Source organism: Neltuma alba, unplaced genomic scaffold (assembly GCF_004799145.2).
Source record: "Neltuma alba isolate B1F8T4 unplaced genomic scaffold, ASM479914v2 tig00004516_pilon, whole genome shotgun sequence".
Taxonomy (NCBI): domain Eukaryota; kingdom Viridiplantae; phylum Streptophyta; class Magnoliopsida; order Fabales; family Fabaceae; genus Neltuma; species Neltuma alba.
Window position 1 is genome coordinate 87,549 of NW_021633743.1, and position 20,980 is coordinate 108,528.

Below are 20,980 nucleotides of genomic sequence, written 5' to 3' on the forward strand. Positions count from 1 at the left end.
ACATTGCAGAGGTTGATCGGTCTCAGGTCCTCTAAGCTCCTCCGAGTGTTCTATCTTTGGTATAAGTGATATGAACGTTGTGTTAATCATCCGGATTTCAGTCGAGTTTTGCCACAAATATTGTATAAGATCACAAACTGATTTTCCTACTACCTTCCATTGATTTTGGTAGAACAAAACATTTAGGCCATCCGGCCCTAGTGCCTTAAGTGCTCCCATACAAAAAAGTGCTTCTGTAGTTTTCGCATCCGACACAGCTCTCTGTAGGTGAAGGAGGTTGCCGGTTTCTAATAGGGGGTAGCTGAAAGAACATTGTAATGGGATGTGGTGCGTAGCTTCCTCCTTGAATAGAGTTGCAAAGAATTCATTAGCAATGGCTTTTATTTTTTCTGTATTGTAGACCCACTTGCCTGATGTGTCCTTGATGGCCCTACGAAGTTTCTCTTCTTGCTTGCATTTGCTTTGATATGGAAATAACAGGTGTTTTTATCTCCATTGATATACCAATCACATCATGCTTTTTGGGCCCAAAGGAGGGACTCTTGGAGTAAAACATCTTCTAGCTCTCTCCAGAGTTGGTATTGAAGTTCCTCTAGCGTCTTCGTAAGCCTGTATTGTGACTCTGCCTGTGTGATTCCGTTGAGCCGCTGAATGAGCTTCTTCTTCCTGCCATTGATACTGCCAAAAACTTGTGCATTCCACTTGATACAAGCATCAGTGAAGCATTGGACTGTGTCATTCCACGGTGAAGATGAGCACCATTCCTTCTGTATAAGAGCATTAAAATCCTCATGTAGTATCCAAGGAGCCAGGAAGCAGAATGGCCGTTGCACAAGTTTAGTCTCATGAGGGCCATTTAACTATAGCAAGAGCGGCCTGCGATCTGACTTGTACTAGGGTAGGTGTGTGACGACTGCATTGGGGAAGGAAGTCAGCCAATCACACCAGCATAACACACGATCAATGCGACTTTCCACTCCGGTTTTCCTCCACATGAACTTTGACCCTACGAATCCCATATCATTCAATTCTTCTTCAAAAACAAAATTATAAAAATCTTTATCTGGGTCTTTGTTAGAGCTTGCCGAGACATGTTCTAAAGAGAGAAGGGTGGCGTTGAAGTCTCCCCCCACGCACCAAGACTCCACTACGTTCCCCTTGATCCTATGTAGCTTGTACCAGAGGACCTTCCTTTTGCTTGGCACTAGGGTTGTACATACACAAGTCATTTCCCACTTCTGCCGTTCATGGTTCCCTAGCCTCAGGTGTATGAACTGTTGATTAGTTTCCACTATCTCTATAGTTTTAAATTTTTCAGACCAACAGCACCATATTCCTCCTTGAAAACCATCAGCATCTACTATTTCAAAATATCGAAATCCTAACTGGCTGGCAATCTGATGAGCTTTCCTTCTTCCACAATGAGTTTCGAACAACACCATAAAGTCCAGGCATGGTTGGAAACCAAGTCCCGTATGAGAGAGGGAAAGGTACATAAGCCAGACCCTTATATATTCTAGAATAAGCAATTCATGAGATAACCATTTCCTTTCTCTCTCATCTCTTTTTCTGCTTATTCTCTCTTCCACCCACGTTTTTCATAAACAAGGGTTTTTTAGAAAATAAATTGCACTTTTGTAGAGGTATCACTTCCAACTAATTTTAACCAACTTTTTTATCAACATAATTTAGTTAATAATCTCTTATAAAAAGAAAGGAGGGAGTATAAGTTAAGTATTCAAAGTAACAAGTTTATACTCCCAAATAACAAGTATAGTATTAAAAATTATAAATTAAGTATTTAAAATAACAAAGTCTACAGTTAGAAATAATAAGTTCAAATAGTAGGGTCATTTGATCTTTGACACAACATTTGCTAATTCATATCTTATTTGGTTTCTGAAACCAATTTTTAGAATCTAAGAACCCAAATTGCAAATTTAAATTTTTGAAGGCTTTTTTTTTTTTTGTGATTTCCCTTCCATCAAAGTCATTTCGGTGAAATTCGACATGACATCTTTATAATATTTCCATGCTTTCCATATAGGTCCCCTTTGCGTTATATTTATTTATTTTTAATTAGAGGGGCTACAATTAACGGATATTAATTTTGGAATTTATGTGTTCCTTGCCTTGTTAAGAACACAACCTGCTGGTTTGATTCTTTAGGTCGTGGTCCAAGCATTGACATGAAAGGTGTCTTTAATACATAAGTAGTTTAAAGTTAAATAAATTGATTTTCACTGCAAATTGCTTTAAGAACTATAGAGACTTATTATATAACTGATGGGAAGCATGAAGGCAAAAATGGTCGACAACTTGGATATATCCCAATGTAAGTAGTTTGAACTCAAGTCTTTTCACTGATTACAACCACTGCATATATTGTACCATTTCTTTTTTGATTTGCAGTGTCCTAAGCAACAATGGTTAACAAAGTGCGGATACTATATTATCCATTTTATGTTTGAAATTATTGAGAGTGGTTACACTAAAAAATTTGAAGAGGAAAGTGAAAATAATTTTAGCTTTGTCATAGTTGTTGAATTTTTAAATTGAATTGTCGCTTATTTATATTTCTTCATACATTTGAATTTATTCATTTCTCATTTTGCAGATTTTTGATAATGACTCCTCATACACCAACAATGATATTGATCATTTCATTTGAGACATTTTGGCACAACTTCTTCATGAATGGTGTTCTAGGGAGTGATATAGAACTTTATGTTTATAGATAACTTAGTATGTTTAGGTTATCAATTTTAACTTTTGCCCTTTGTGGCTTTTGACTAGTTCATGTATTGATAACTTAGTATGATGGCTAGACATATAACTTGCCAGATAAATTGCTGGAAAGTGGTTGTTGTATTATATGTTAAAAATGTAGGTTGGCAAGAAAGCTATTGAAGAAATGAATTTTTTTAAAAAAAATGCTCATTTATGTCTGTTGCTAGAAAAAGGAAGTGAAAACTATCAACCTTTACTTCTATTTACCTCTTTTCTTGAAAAACAAAAGCAAAAAGTCCCTATATTTTACTTTTGTTTTGTTGAAACAAATGAGAATAATGGCACCATTCTTATCTGTTTCTCTAAAACAAAAATAAAGATGGGGACTTTTTACTTTTGTTTGTAACAGATCAAAATAAGAGTACTGTTCTCCTCTATTCAAACAAAAGTACAAAAAGGCTACTTTTTACTTCTCTTCTTTTTATGTCCCCCATAGAACAGAAGTAAAAGGTTATCTAAAACAGAAGTAAAAGATCTGTGCTGTAGTAGTGTTTGTTGACTCTGTACAATCACTTTATTAAGATTCAATCAAAAGAACCAGATCATTTTATCATTTTCTCTTAATATTTAGCATGGTATCAGAGTTAGGTTAGAAGATCAGTCGCAAGTGTTTTAGTCTCAGGCACCATACACAGCTCAAAGCAACAGAGGTCATAGCATCTGTCATTTCCAAATTTCTCATCAATTGGTCGAGGTTACAGATGGGGACACTTCCAACCAATTTGAGTAAGGTGCCAAATTTGTCATTGCACTAGTCATACAACAGACAAGTGCTATTATAGGTAAGATTTTTCTCATAATCATTCATAAGACTACTTTACCAACACTTATTATTCTAATTATGGATATCCTGATGAGTCTCAATACTATAGTGTGCCTGGTGCTAATCATTCTTTTAGTTCTAAACAGTATAACTTTGTTGTTATGAATTCTACCACTCTTGGTCTAAATATCACTAAGGTCAGTACAAGTGCTGGTCAGTCATCCACATCAGTACCTTTATCTATACAAGCTTTCATTGCTACATAGACTGTAGTCTCAGATGATATATGCTTGATATACTAATTCAAGAGCAACAAAACATGTATCCAAGAATGCCTCAAGTCTGCAACAATCTGTCCTTAGACACAATGGTAAGGTTATGGTAAGAGATGGATATGGACTTAATGTAACTCATGTTAGAAACATGCAACTTAAATCCCCTGTCTCTCAGTTACATATGAATAATGTACTTTGTGTGCCTCCTATGCTTAAAAATCTTATGGATGTTGCATAAACTACTCAAGAGAATGGAGTATCAATTGAGTTCTTTCCTCATGGTTATTTTGTTTAAGGATTTGAGGACAAGAGAGATTCTGATAGGTGGCATTGAGACAAATAGGATGTACAAAATGAGAGTAGCACCGTCAACTTGTTCCACTCCTATAACTTCTCAATGTAACCTTGTAAATACTTTAGATTCCCTTTATATGTGGCATAATAGGTTTGGATATCCAGCCTTTGATACAGTCAGGATTGTTTTATAGAAAGTATTTATTCCCTTTTCAAATTCCAATGCTATTTCCTTGAGTTCAGCATGTCAATTTGGGAAAACTCAAGCTTGCTTTTTTTTTTTTTAATTGAAATATAGTGTATAAGAAACCTCTAGAATTAATAAAATTGGATTTGCGAGGTCTTGCCCTGGTTGCTTCTTATGGATTTGTTTACTATCTAGCTATAGTATATGCTTTTAGTAGATTCACTTGGATTTTTCCAACTACATAAGAAATCTGATGCTTTGCCAAAGTTTAAGGGACTGAAAACACAAGTTGAAAATAGACTTAATACTAAGATTTAGATTATTTAGTTTGATAATGGGGGAGAATTTCTAAGTTTCAAACAATTTGTTAATACTTGTAGAATTGAACATAAGTTCACATGACCCTATATATCTAAGTAGAATGGATTATTTGAAAGGCATCATCACTTAATTATGGAGACTGGTATGTCATTATTGGCTCATGTTGGCTTGCCTACCTTTTACTAGTCTAATACTTTTTATACAGTTGTGTTTCTTTTAAACCGATTGCCTTTTTCTACCATAAATAATGGTACATATAACATCCCAAATTTTGGGTATAGAAATATCAAAATTAGCTTAAAATGAGTAGGCTATTAGACTTTTTTTGGCAAGAGTTCTAAAAGTTTCCTAAAAGAACAAGAGAATTCTCATAGACTAAATTGCAAAATAAGAGTTTTCTGGACCACGAGATAAGCAAGTTAGAGACTCTAATGAAGTCTCAAGGGCTCAGGTATGGGAATCAGAGACGATTAAGGGCCAAAGGGTGCTCTAGAAACCTTAGTGAGATGATTTCTAAGGCTAAACCCAAGTAGGAACCTAATCGTAAATTCAGAAAGTTTCAGGCTAGAAAGGGTTATTATGGAAAGTACGCCTGAAAATTCTAGAAAAATTCTAAAAAAATTTTCAAAAAAAATAAAAATGAGGTTCTAAGGCTCTATGAGGCTAAAAATCATGAAAATACCCTTGAAGCAAATTGATAAAATTCTCAAGGTTTTGGCTTATTATGAATATTAGTCGAAATAGAATTATTTAAAATATAAGAAGCCTTAGATAATTAGAGATAAATAGGAAATAAATACTTGAGAAATTATCATAAGTTTTAAAAATGATTTTGTCCCCAAAAAATAAAGAGTTTGGCTTTAACAAAACTTAAAGCCTACTTACACCCTATCCAAAGAAAGTCAAAATAAAACGTTTGTGGGTTAACTTTTGACCTAAAAAAGATTAGAGAAATCTCTCATGATAAAATGGTTGTATTGGTACCAAAAGATAAATTATTGAAGTTATGAACCGCTAGAAAGAATTCTGTCAAGTTTATTTCAAAATAAATATTATTAAATATTTTAATGAAAGAATAAAGAGGAGAGCATCCCTCCCTCTGCATGCACATTGTATAATACTATGTGAAGTTATTTGATAAAAAAGGATGTTAGAGCATATCTCAAGGTCATCAGATAAGTCAGGACCTGAAAAAGTACCCGATATGGTATAAAATTGTAAAATAAGTAGAGGGATAGTCAAGGGTGAGAGGGAGCATGAATTTCTTCCTACTTTTCTCCCTATTTTAACACAAAAATGATGAGAAAGACATGGATAGAATAATACAATTTGGTTATGGTTTTTGTTGATTTTTCAAAATTGTGTTTAAACCACGAAAAGGATTGATTGATATAATGATTAAGAGGAAGAAAAGAATAAGAATCAAGGGGTTTTTTTTATGAACTTGGAAAGAATCTGACTTCCCCTAATTTTATGAGAATTTTGGCTAGACTTAGGGATGATGTTAGGGTTGAAATTTGATGATTTTAATGCTTTCAATGTGTTTAGAATTAAAAATTGTGTGGGGTAAAGGTGAGAAAGTAAGTTTGGAAGCATTGGAATTTTTTTTGGCCTGAATGAAAGCATTAGAATTGAAAATAAAATTTTGAATCCTAAACCCTATGCATTTGGCCAAGTTGAGTTGAAGGGGAAGAAGTTGGATTTTATTTAATTTGAGATTGAAAATAGATTCTACATGTAAAATTATGAAGGAATGGCATGTGAAATTAATTATCAAAAGATTGAAATTAAAGCTCAAGAGCTAGAGGTTAAGGTAAGCAAAACAAGAATGCTATTGATTCCATGGCTCCAATAAATGAATGGCAATGACATCAAGAAAGATGAATGGAAAAGGTTGATTAAGTAACCTTGATGGCTAGGGCAAACAAAGCAAGAGGGAAGATTGAATGTAAAAAGCTAAAGGTAGCAAACTTTACTCTACTCTTATATGCTTGGTATTTGCTTGCATGTACGGCTTATTTGTATGTTTATCTAATTTTATGAACTCATACATTGTGAATGTAAATATGTTTAAAGTATACCATATGCCTATATGTTTTATGATAAATGCATGATAATTTCCAAACGTATCATTATGTTATAAAGATGTTAACTTGCTAGCATATTATGAATGCCAAGCTTGCTATATATGTTTAGGTAGTTATTGTTTGCTACTTATATTCTCCTGAATCTCACCCTCCCTTAACTAACCATAATAGGTATGATATGCAAAGAAAGAAGAATGCGAGATGTGGAACTACAAGAATGAAAGGAAGGGTTGAAGAAATAATGTAATATGTTGTGTTATGTAATGAACTCCCTTTTATATTAATGTATGATTAAACATGCCGTAAATGTTATGAAATGATGATTAATGATATTGGTATGTAAAATTGAATAAGTTAATGTATGGGAACAGTCAATAGATTGATGAAATGATTACATGTAAAGAAATAAATATTTATGGATTTTTAATGCAAGTAATTAAAGGGGACAAGTAATCTTTAAATGGGCCATAAGTTTGTGATAGAGTGGAAGTGAGGCAAACAATTGAATATGTTTGTGAAATTCTGTATGCTTAAAGTACACATCATGAGAATTAAAATAAGTGGTAGATTATTTAAAATAGATGAGTGTGCTAAGAGATATGACTGCTCAGAATTGGGATAGAAAAACTGGAAAGTACAATTTTTACCAGTTTGAACAGTAAGCTTTCATGAATTAACTATATAAATTGAGAAGGTCTAAGTCTAGATTTGTATTTTTTTTCCTTGTAGAGAATTAAAAGAGCTTTAAATGGAGATTTAAATCATCTCAATACAACTTTTCTGTAATTGAATTTTCAAAGTTAGACCAAAAATCTGGAATTTACTAATAAATAGTAACCTGAGAATTAAATTTCAAATTTTTAATCTATGAGCTTATTTCATGATTCACTTGGGCCGTAACACTTTTGGATGCATACTAAAAGGGATAAGTAGAAAGGCGTTTCATTAAACCATTTGAAAAGATTTATGGAGTCAAACCAGATTATTCTATTCTTAAAGTTTTTGGTTGTTAGTGATTTCCCTTAATCAAGCCTTACAATAAGCACAAATTAGAAATTAGGTCTGGACAGTGTATTTTCCTTGGGTATAGCTCTTAGAATAAAGGGTACAACTATCTAGATGTTCAAGGTAGAATTATTATTTCAAGGCATGTCAAATTTAATGAGAATGTTTTTCCACATATTTTGCTTAAAGTACACATCCTGAGAATTCAAACAAGTGGTAGATCACTTAAAATATATATGTGTGCTAAGAGATATGACTACTCAAAATTGGGTCAGAAAAACTGAAAAGTACAGTTTTTACCAGTTTGAATAGCAAACTTTCACGAATTAACTGTACGAATTGAGAAGGTCTAAGTCTGGATTTGTATTTTTTTCCTTTTAGAGAATTGAAAGAGTTTTAAATGGAGATTTAAATAATCTCAATACAATTTTTCTGTAATTGAATTTTTAAAGTTAGACCAAGAATCTGGAATTTACTAATAAATAGTAACTTGAGAATTAAATTTTAAATTTTTAATCTATGAGCTTATTTCATGATTCACTTGAGCCGTAACACTTTCGGATGCGTACTAAAAGGGATAACTAGAAGTACATTTCATTACACCATTTGAACAGATTTATGGAGTCAAACCAAATTATTATATTCTTAAAGTCTTTGGTTGTTAGTGATTTCCCTTAATCAAGCCTTACAATAAGCACAAATTAGAATTTAGGTCTGGACAATGTATTTTTCTTGGGTATAGCTCTTAGAATAAAGGGTACAACTATCTAGAGATGTTCAAGGTAGAATTATTATTTCAAGGCATGTCAGATTTAATGAGAATGTTTTTCCACGTATTTTGTTTAAAGTACACATCTTGAGAATTAAAACAAGTGGTAGATCACTTAAAATATACTACCTCCGGTCCTTAATATAAGACCTCATTTGACTTTTATTTTGGTCCTAAATATAAGATCTCAATCCACTTTGTCTATCATATTTATTTATTTTTTTCCCAAGGTAGTCCTCCTAATAATAATAGTTCTAACCAATACACTTGATTAGCAAGGATATTTTAGGAAAGACATACAACATCTATTTATTACAAATAACTAACTTAACTCATTTCTTTAATCTCTTCAAATTAGTCAACTAACTCTTATCATTAGGACCAGAGGTAGTATGTGTGTGTTAAGAGATATGACTACTTAGAATTGGGGCAGAAAAACTGAAAAGTACAGTTTTTACCAATTTGAATTGTAAACTTTCACAAATTAACTGTACGAATTGAGAAGATCTAAGTCTGGATTTGTATTTTTTTCCCTGTAGCGAATTGAAAGAGCTTTAAATGGAGATTTAAATCATCTCAATACAATTTTTCTATAATTGAATTTTCAAAGTTAGACCAAGAATCTGGAATTTACTAATAAATAGTAACTTGAGAATTAAATTTCAAATTTTTAATCTAAGTTTATGTCATGATTCACTTGAACCATAACGTTTTCAGGTGCATACTAAAAAGGATAACTAGAAGGACATTTCATTACAACATTTGAAAAGATTTATGGAATTAAACCAGATTATTCTATTCTTAAAATCTTTAGCTGTTAGTGATTTCCCTTAATCAAGCCTTACAATAAGCACAAATTAGAATTAAAGTCTACACAGTGTTCTGGTAAAAAGGAAAAAAAAAAGTCTACACAGTGTATTTTTCTTAGGTACAACTCTTAGAACAAAGGGTACAACTATCTAGATGTTCAAGGCAGGATTATTATTTCAAGGCATGTCAAATTTAATGAGAATGCTTTTCCACGCATTTTTTAAATCAATGTCAAAAAGTTTGCTGCTAACAATGGTGCCCGTGACACAGTTTCCTCATTTTGTCCATTTCCTGAACCATCTCAACCACTCCTTATACTAACTCCACCTTAACCTACTCCTTCTTTACCACCCCTCCCCTGTTCTCACATCTCTTACTTACCTTTACAAACACCACCATCACCCCATACTCCTACCACCTCCACTATACAGTCGGCTGCCAATGAACCACATCCCAATACTTCACGCAATGAATCTCTTTCTAATAAAGAACCTTCTCACAAATCACCTTTTTTTTAGACTAATCTCCCCTGCACTAGATTACCTTCCTAGCAATACCTACCCTATGGTGACTAAAGGAAATTATGGTATTTTTAAACTTAAAGTCTTTATGTCCATCGATTATTTTATTGCACCTAGTTCTATTAATAAAGCATTACTTGATCCTCTTTGGACAAAAGCTGCAAAAGAGGAGTATAATGCCACTATAAAAAGCTTGACCTTCAAAGGTGACAAAAGTAGTAACTGAAATTCAAAAAGTCACTACTGTAGGTTTTTAGTGGTGACTTTTTGTCACCACCATGTCATTGCTGGAGCAACTATCACTGAAACTAATCTTAGGCAATAAAATAAGTCACCACTGATAGAGGGTGCCCTTAGTGGTGACCCTATATGTCACCTCTAAATGTGACTTTCTGTGGTAACATTAAACGTCGCAAAAAATGACACATTATCAACTGTTTGCCACATCATGCCATGTCATTCACCCCACTTGCCACATCATCACGTGTCATATGCCAGGCCATGTCATCCGCCCACCTACCATGTGTCCTACCATGTCACCTTCCATGCTATCACCTGTCACATCTTACTTTATTACCCAATTTTACATTAAGTGGGAGCATTTGGAGCATTTGGAAACATTTCTCAAGTCATTAAGTTGGAGAAATTTGAATTTTTAAATTCCCTTTCTTGGATTACTATTCATTATAACCTTAGATGTCTCTAAACTTTAAAAAATCATAACTAATTCTAAAGAAATTGAAATGATATGATTCCAAGTCCTACTTGAAGCTTGTAATGAGCTCTTCAAGGAAAAAAAAATATATCCAGAGTATGAAGACAGCTCATAGGTGCCCAGTTTTCACGTCAAGATGCACTATTTATTTGATTATTTTTCCAAGTTTCCAGAATTTATGCCCAACCTTAGAAGGGCATAATTCTGTGTACAAAACTCCAAATTTCATGAAATATCACTTATTTTAAAGATAAAAATATGATCTATTATATTGTTAAGTTTCAGTTCCAAACTCTATTATTTGCTTAAAATTTTGTATGGTTATACTTTACCCTTAAAAAGTCAACTTTTATCCTTTTTCAAGTATAACTTATCCAATTTAAGCCATGCCCATTCTAACATGTTCAGCCATATATCACAGCATATAATAAGTCATTCTTCATAATTTGCAACTCTTAAAAGTCATCCATCACATAGTCATAATATTACAAAACTTGTACATAATATTCAACATAAATTCAATAGAATTCCATGACATATTTCCTTCACGGAAATACCATCTCCTTGCCCTTGACCACACCACTTGAGAGTCTTATTGGTTGTTATACATAAAGAGGAATGAGATTTCATAGAAATCTCAGTAGCAAAGGAATTACAATAACAATGTTAAAAAAGCAAGGTAAGTTACAAACAAGTTCATAAATATTTATTCACATTTATGCCATGCAAGTATCATTTCAACCCATTCAAAATCAACATATCCAAGCATATTGCCAAGGCACATAATGCAACCAATCACATGCCATCATCATCAAATAATTTCAAATATAACATGGCATATCTTCAAGAAATCATATGATGTAACAACCAAGCAAGTTAATATTAAAATTGTAAATTCCAAGCTACCTTTTTTAATCCAAAGTTTCATCCTCCTTGATCCCTTAATGTTCCTCCTTGTTCCCTTGTACAATTCCTATCAATCCTTGCATAAATATATGCCAAATTATCAACCAAAACACATAAAATACTATTAGGTATTAATATAACTCTATAACCCTCTTTTCTTTGACTTTTGAACTTTAATTTCCATCTTTGTTTTGACAAATCTCAAGGACCGTTCCTACACAAATTTTCATATAGAATCTAAATATCAAATCAAATTTAACAAAATTACACTTCTTTCCCCTTAACTTGCTTTGGCAGAATTGAGGGTAGTTTAGGGTTAGAATTTCTATTTTTGATTCCCATGCTTTCAAATACTTTCTCTTAACATATTCCTACATAAAAACACATTGTAAACTCATTGGAATCATCAAATTAAACTGAAACAATTTCCAACCCCATGAACTTGACGTGGCCGAGTCAATACAATAATTAGGGAACTTGGAATTTCTTCCAAAAATCAATCCAAAAATCAACCAAGCAAGCTATTCCAAGCTCTAAATCATGGTTTCTATCCTTCCCTAATCATTCCCCATCAATTCAAAAATTGGACAGTATACTACCTTAGAATTTTGTCACCAAATTCTACTTGAAACCAGCTAGAAACATAGCCAAATTAAAGCTTTAACATACCTTGATGAATCCTTACTTGAAACTTGATAATTTTTGGCTTCAAATCTGCATGAAATTGACTCCCAACTTAGCATTTTTTTGCTGCAAGACCTCCCCCTTTCAAGTTCCAAAATAACCGAAATTTAAGGTGTAAGAGGGGGGTATTTATAGACTTCAATTTGGCCTCCTCTTCCTTCCAAGTGTCCCTTAAAAATCTGAGGTATTATGGCCATGTGAACACCTTAAGAGACTGCAGAATTTGGAAGTTTACATGTGTCCCTTGAGTGATAATATTTTGCATAAAATCATATGATATTTTGCATTATTTTATTCCATAACCATGTGCACCACTTGGGCTACAAAATTACTATTCATTACTGGTCCAAAATAATGCCCAGTGGGCTGGAGAAAGAAGGAAGGAACATTACTTTACATCTCCAAACATTTTTCCACCCAAGTTCGTCGTATCTGCTAAAATTCCTTCCTAATTTTTAATAATATTTCTAAACCTCCAAAAATTAATTTATACCCATATAAAATCATATTTTAATATTAGAAGATCCCCTGAATTTTTTGAGAATTTATCTTAACCTCTAACTATTTATTTTGAATTTTCTTCGAAATTAAGCTTTACCAATAATATTTCAGTAAAAAATATCCTAAGATTAATTCTTTCTCTTTCAGGGCTTAGAAATAATTTTATAGACTCAAATAAATCCTCAAATAATTTTATCATTTTTTTGGAATTATTGAGGCCTCTACATTTTTAAAATAATTGTTTAAACTAATTTTTTTAATTGTTTTTCAAAAGTTGTTTCATTTCTGAGTCTACTTTACTACTTGATCTTCTATCTAATAAATTGACGAGATGTAACATCACTCACTATCATATTGTGATGCATCACAGCTTAGTGTTTTCACCGCGCAAATGTGCCTTCTCTGGATTCGAACCCATAACTTCTTTCTGGTGGTGTTGAGCCTCCTGCCATGTGAACTATGATGAAATTTCATTTTTTGTTGCAAAATTAAATACAAAAATATGTGATATTATTTATAATATATATGTTTATTAATATATATATCTGAAATATATAAATATTAATATATAAATATGTTAAACTATACCCATATTAACGTAATATTAACATTTATATCGATATATAAATATGAAATATAATGTTAATATATATTGATATAATATTTATGATATTATTTTTAAATAACTTAAAATATTTATATAATTCATAATACATTCGATAAATTTTTATTTATAGTTTCTTTGGCCACGAACTTTGTATTTTTATTCAGTGGATAATATTATTTAATATATTAATTTAAAATTAAAATATTATATAAAAATAAAAAATATCTTATTATGTCATTTGTTAATTTTTTATTGCTTTAAAATTTATTTTCCATCTAAATTAATTATATAACTTTTTAAGGATTTATTGATAAATTTTTACTGTTTATTTTCGTTTTTTATTTTTTAGCAATTAATTTATTTAAAATGTTAGAATAAATGTATGATTTATATTGATATTTCATGATAATATTAAATAATTATATAATATCATATAAATATAATTAATATATTTTTGGACAAAAATATCATTATATCTAATCTATGTATAAGGTATTTTGATTAAGATGTGTAAAGAAAAAAACAACATCATATGACCATAAATTTATTAAAATTTTATAGGCTTAATTATATGATTTATTTGTATATTTTAAGAATTTTTATATTAGTATAAAAAGATTAAGAAAATTAGTTAACTTAACTGTTTGTATGAAAACATGTGTTGATTTCTCTAAAGTACAGTTATAATTATTTTGCATTAGAAACCATCTCTTGATGAATACTCCTTAATATGTGAAAGGAGAGTTTGGAAAAAGAATTATAAATTTCAAGACAAAGTAAATTAGATCTTATGTTTAAAACAAAAACAAAAAAAACTCCTATATATACTAGGTTTTATATTAGGATCAGAGGTACTATTTTCTAACCAATTATCTTCTTTTCTCTTGAATCATTGTTTTTCTTCCCTTTTTCCTAACGCGTGATTGTGAAAACTTTGATGGAAACACATACACACGATAAGTACATATTTTATAATTAAATAGATATATTTGATTAAATTTATGAATAGTTATGTCTATTAAATTAGTTTTATATATGCCTTCTCATTGATTGATTATAAGACAAAAAAGGAATTTTATTAAAATTTATTCATATCCTTTTTTATATTTTACATATCAAATTATTAAAACGATTGTTTTTAAGTATATACATCAATAATGAGGAAATTAAAGTTGCAACATTTACACCTTGGTTATATATACTAGTTTAATAAGAAAATAATACATATATTAGTTATGTATCATTTATTTTAAATCAAATTATTAATTTAAGAATAAAACCTTTGAAAATAGAAATTTATTAATTATCTTATTTTATTTCTTCATGATATAATAACGCATTTAATAATTTGATATGGTAAATATTATATTTAAAGAAAAAAATTGTGACAATTAGTGATAAAGAAATGGCTAAAAAAATAACACTGACTTTCAATGACGACAATTATAGTCACTCTTAAAAATGTTACTTTCAAAAGTGATGTTTTATAGTCGTTAAAAGTATGATCTTCAATGGTAACTTTTATCATCAATGCTGATAGCCTAACTTTTAACGGTGGCTATGTAAAATCACTGCTGAAAGTTTTCACTTTTAGTGGCCACTTTAAAAAATAGCCGCTGAAACTTGACTTTCTGCGGCAACTATAATAGTCACTGATGAAAGTCATGCTTTCAGTAGCCACTTTTATTATTGTCGCAAAAGGTCAAGTTTTAGCAGTAACTTTTTAGAGTCACTACCGAAAATCATCACCAAAGGTCATTTCTTTTGCAGTGTGCGTTGATTAAGCTTAGCACCAAGGAGCTTCTTCCTCTACCTTCGGGGAGGAAAACCATTGGCTGTAAGTGGTTGTTTAAAACTAAGTTGCAAGTGGATGGCTCTCTTGCTAAATGCAAAGGCAAACTAGTAGCTAAGAGTTATGTGCAAGAGGCTGAAACCGATGTTACAGGTATGTTCAATCCAGTGGTCAAAGCCATTACAGTCAGAGCTGTGCTTACATACGGTTGTTGTCACAAATGGTTGCAAGCTTCATCAAGTTGCCTTCCTATATGGGGGCTTACAAGAGGAGGTTTACATGGAACAACCTCAAGGTCTTGAAAAATTTGGTGATGATGGACAACCATTAGTCTGTAAACTAAAGAAAGCAATATATGGACTAAAACAAGCTCCACGAGCTTGGTTCATAGAGCTTCACTCTGCATTAGAGGCTCTGGGTTTTAAAGCATCCAAAGCAGACTCTTGTTTGTTCATCAACGAATATGGCTTAGAGATTACTTATCTCCTTGCTTAAGTGGATGATCTAGTCATTTCTGGTAGTTCCAAGAAAAATTATACAGCAACTAATTACAAAAATGGGTGATATGTTCTCTGTTAAAGATCTTGGAGAGCTCTCTTTTTGCCTTGGCATTGAATTCACTTGGACTACTTTTGGCTTATTACTTACACAAAGACAATATATAGACCAGCTCCTGCAAAAAACAAATTTATGTTTTACGACAGCTTATGCCACTCCAATGGCTGTAAATGCACGTTTAAGGCCAGGAACAGTGCTCCTTTTTCTGACCCTTCTTTATACAGAACTGTGCTCGGTACGCTTCAGTACGTCGGTTATACCAGAGTTGATGTTGCGTTCACTGTTAATAAACTCAGTCAATTCATGCATGAACCTACTGTAAAACAATGGGAATATGTTGAAAAGTTGCTAAGATATCTCAGGGGTACTTATCCTCATGGATTGTTAATTAAACCAGCCATAGTTTTTCGGGTCCAGGCCTTTGCTGATGCAGATTAGGGAGGAAGCAAGCCGGATAGATGCTGTACAAGTGGTTTTTGCACTCATTTAGGTCCAAATCCAATCACTTGGACATCCAAAAAGCAGCAAGTAGTTTCTAGATCAGCTAGGGAATCAGAATATCGAAGTGTTGCTGATGCAGTGGCGGATGTCATCTGCATACTGGCCTCGCTCAAGAAAATGTGCATTGATGTGGGGGACACTCCAACAATCTGGTGTGACAATTCAGGAACAGTAGCTTTGTCAGCTAATCCAATGCTGCACAACAAATCTAAGCATGTAGAGCTTGATCTTCATTTCATCCGAGAAAAAGTGTCTGCAGGGATTGTTCATGTTGGATTTGTTCCCTCGTTTGATCAAGTGGCTGATACTCTGGCTAAGGCTCAATCTAGTGCTCTCTTTTTCTACTGTAGAAAAAAACTCAACATTATGTCTCCTGAAACACCGGATTTGACAGATCTCACTGGTTACCATGCTTCTGCTGATGAAGAAATTAAAACGATTCTTGTTCTTAATTCTGGTTCTTAGTTCTCAGTTGTTGCTTGTTTCTTCTTTCTTGTACTTCGCCCTTTGTAAGCAAGGGGAATGAGAGTTATAACTCTAACCTCTGTTAGTTTTACTGTCATGAAATCAGTTAGATAAGTCTATTAAGAGCCAGCTCATTGTACACATGTTATGACGTCTGAACTTCTCTAGCACTTTACGTGTTGACTCTGTAAAATCACTTTATTAAGATTCAATAATAAGAACTAGATCGTTTTATCATTTCTCTCTCAATATTTGGCAACCAAATATGTGGACACCTATATTCTAACGGTACCTCATTTTAGACCTATTCTAATAATCGACTACGTACAATTATAAGTATGACTGTTCATTTTAAATAATCACAATAATCAGTGGCCAAGCTGTGCTGTACATATTGGAAACTTGTGAGCTGAATTCTTATATGCCTACATATTTTTCCTGGTTAAGTGAACATCCCAAGCGGCGATTCAATGGCGGAAACTTCTGCAACTTCCTTCACGAAAAGCCAATCAAATGGTGAGTTTGAGAAAGAGGCTTACGATGAAGCATATGAGCAACTTAGCCAAGAATGTAAGGAACTACTTCTTTCACTTCCCAAAAGGAGGGGATGGACTAGCCCATATGTTTATCTCTACCAAGGTATTTGGTTTGCACCAACTAGTATTCAAGGGATATGCTCTTTCCAAAAACACTTCCAATCAAAAGATAGTGATATTATTATAGCTTCCTTACCGAAATCAGGTACTATTTGGTTGAAAGCCCTTGTACTTTTGCCATTGTGAATCGTTGCCATTTCTCTCCTTCACAAAATAACCATCCTCTTCTCATTTCCAATGCTCATGAGCTTTTCCTTTCCTTGAGTTCAATCTTATGCAAATAACCAGATCCCTGACCTCTCCAACTTGATTGAACCAAGACTATTTAGTACACATGTTCCATTTCAATAGTTGCGTGATTTAATTGCCAGGTCCAAATGCAAGATAATCTACATATGTCGAAACCCTTTTGACAATTTTGTGTCCTTTTGGTTTCATCTAAACAAAATCGCACCACCATCTTTACCTAAATCATCACTTGAGGAAGCACTTGAAAGGCATTGGGAGGGGATCCATGAGGGTGGCCCATTTTGATCACATATGTTGGGTTATTGGAGAGCAAGTAGAGAGATGCCAAACAAGATTCTGTTTTTAAAGTATAAGGATTTGAAAGGAGATATCCACTTCTACTTGAAAAAAGTGGGCCCAGTTCTTGGATATCCCATTCAATTCCAAGGAAGAAGGTGATGGGTTTATTCAAGACATTATTGCGTTGTGTAGCTTAAGTAGGAGATCGGGTTAATCATTTCAACCCTTCAATGATAGAGAAATTGTCCAAAGTGATTGAAGAGAAGTTGGTTGGGTCTGGTCTATCCTTTTAGTTGTTCTTTACAATCAGGTAATGTCTTTAATTTGTGTCTGTCTTTGAAAGAAGATAATTTAAGACATGTAGGTCTCTGTCTGTGGAACCTGAAGCATTGGACTTAATTGTTCTAGTTGAAGCTTAACTGTAAGCCCTTTCTTACATCTAATTGTGCCATTGCACTAAACCCATTTCACACTTTTTCAGATTGGCAGCTTGGAAAAGAATGTTGATGCAGGTTGCAACTTGTGGATTACCAGGATGGGATCGTACCTTAGCTAATTCTCTTGTTGGATTTTGTAAGCCATGAAATGTAGTATGTAATTTATGCAATTATTCGATTAGGCTTTCATTTTCCTATTGATTATACGCAAATTTTATTTGTGTGTCTTATTATTTTTCAAAAAAGTATCTGGGCTCCTTTAATTTCCCTATTTGTGATAGGTTGCAATCGGTGCTGAATGTCATTTGTAACAAGTGTACAAAAATAATTTTAAATTAATAGGGGACCATCTAGCAAATATGTCGTATTGTCCTTTCAGAGTTTGCATTCATGTGATATTTTAAAGTACAAATGATTCGATCTCATGCCAACTGGTTTTTAATTTTTGTCTAAAAGAAAGTTCTTTAATATTTTTTCCTTACAGTTATTCCATACAAACATAATTTTTAAATTATTAATTATGTGTGAGATAAGCTTATCGTGTACTATACTGAATATGAGAATTTTACATAATTTTTCCTTATCGTTTTCAAATTTTATTCTTATTTAATTTTTGTTGGAATGAGAGAAAGAAGAGAGAGATGTGAGGAATCATTTGTAAATGCACAGAGAAAAGACTTTTATAAGAGTAAATTTAAAATTTTTTATTGATTTAATGTATATTTTGATATATGAAAATAAGTTGCAAATCACTTATTATAATAGACGTTGGAGTTGTACTTCTTTCCTTCTTCCTCGAAGTCACACTCACATGTTAGATGCTACTCAAAACAATAATCTAAATAAAAAAACCATTAATTATTCGAATCAAAATTATTTTGTCTTTATTTTCAGTTCCAGCCAGGAGGACATATTTCCTGACATCTTAATTTCCACGTAGCTCACCTCGATCGTCTTTTTGCTAAACAGATAGATGCTATGTAGCTTTCACTGACTCACTGTGGTTATTAATTTTCGAACAATCGAATCTTATACATGCAAAATGACAAGGGGAAAAATCCAATAACAATTGAAAAAGGTTACGTAGAAAGGACAAAGTGAGAGCTATTTCCCCCTTAATTAAAAAACAAAATAACTAATTTACAGAAATTAAAAAAATTAATTAATTCGGTTATTTATAAAAAAAAGTTATGTTAATTTTCCTAAAATAATTTATTTAATTACTTGCCTTGGCAGCTACCCACACTAATATAAATCCCTTTAATTAATATATGTAATTGTTAAGAATAATTTAAGAAATAAATAAATTTAGGAGATAGTAGATAGATTATGTTCATATATTTAGAACTAAACAAAATAAATCAGAGCAAATATATTTGAAAAGCATTCTTTGAATAAATCTTGATTAGTCCTTCGCAAAATTGGCCCTCAAAATTTTTCTGATGCTACCCCACTTCCTATAAATAATACTAAGTTATCAACTAATTAACTACACCAGCATTTCAATGGCTGAAGCTACTTCTACGTTGCTGACAAAAAGCCACTACTCAAATGCTAAGCTTGAAGATAAGGCTTACGATGAAGAGTATGAAAAACTTAGCCAACAATGTAAAGAGCTTCTTTCTCTTCCCAGAGAGAAGGGTTGTGGCCACCTATACATCTATCTCTACCAACAGATTTGGTATATACCAACTCGAATTCAAGCCATATGCTCTTTCCAAAAGCACTTCCAAGCAAAAGATAGTGATATTATCTTAGCTTCCCTGCCAAAATCAGGCACAACATGGTTGAAAGCCCTCACTTTTGCCATTGTGAATCGCAAGGTATTTTCCCCTTCACAAAATAACCATCCCCTGCTCTCTTCAAATGCACATGAGCTTGTTCCTTTCTTTGAGTACAATCATTATGTAAACAACCAAATTCCAGATCTCTCCAGCTTGCCTGAACCTAGACTCTTTAGTACACATGTTCCATTTCATTCATTGCCTGATTCAATTACTAAATCCAAGTGCAAGATCATCTATATATGTCGTGATCCATTTGACAATTTCATATCGTTTTGGTTGTTTGTCAACAAGCTCGTACCACCATCTTTACCCAAATTATCTTGCGAGGAAGCGCTTGAGAGGTACTCAAATGGGACTAACGAGTGTGGTCCATTTTGGACACATATTTTGGGTTACTGGAAAGCCAACCAAGAGACACCAAACAAGGTTTTGTTTTTAAGGTATGAGGATTTGAAAGGAGATATTCGTTTCCACTTGAAAAGAGTGGCTGAGTTCATAGATTGCCCATTCAATTCTGAGGAGGAAAACAATGGTGTGGTTGAAAACATAATTGAGCTGTGCAGCTTTGAGAAGATGAAGGAATTGGAGGTGAACAAGACTGGAAAATTTGTGCAGAAGTTTAAAAACAAGGATTTCTTTAGGAAAGGTGCGGTTGGTGATTGGGTTAATTATTTTTCGCCTTGGATGATAGAGAAATTATCCAAAGTAATGGAAGAGAAGTTTTCTGGTTCTGGGCTGTCCTTTCAATATAAGATCTCTGATAAGGATGAAATCTCTGCCATAACATAATGCTTCCTCTTCCACTTTAATCGCCATGTCAACTCTGGAACTGTATGACCTCCTTCAGCTAAAAAGTAATATGTCAAGTCCTCATCCATATTCGCATTATCAGTGGTGTAAGAAAGATTTTTTTTTTCCTCTTAAACCAAAAAATTCGTAGATGATAAAATAGGGATTTCAGACCTTCAGTTCAGGTTCAGTCATATAGTTGTGCCGTGTTTTGTTTTGTTTTGTTTTCTTATGTCTATGTTCTCTCTTATTGTATAACTGTAAATAATTAAGGCCGAAAAAGTATAAATTT

At 32.6% G+C, this 20,980-nt stretch overlaps 1 protein-coding gene across 1 annotated transcript; it reads left to right on the plus strand.

The window, feature by feature from the left end:
* Positions 1–1,475: 1,475 nt before the first annotated feature.
* On the plus strand, positions 1,476–20,688 carry LOC114745052 (cytosolic sulfotransferase 15-like). Its single transcript, XM_028933196.1, has 3 exons — positions 1,476–1,490; positions 2,507–2,512; positions 19,936–20,688. Exons 1-3 carry the CDS (start codon positions 1,476–1,478, stop codon positions 20,686–20,688), a joined length of 774 nt encoding a protein of 257 aa, XP_028789029.1.
* The last annotated feature ends 292 nt before the right edge of the window (positions 20,689–20,980 follow it).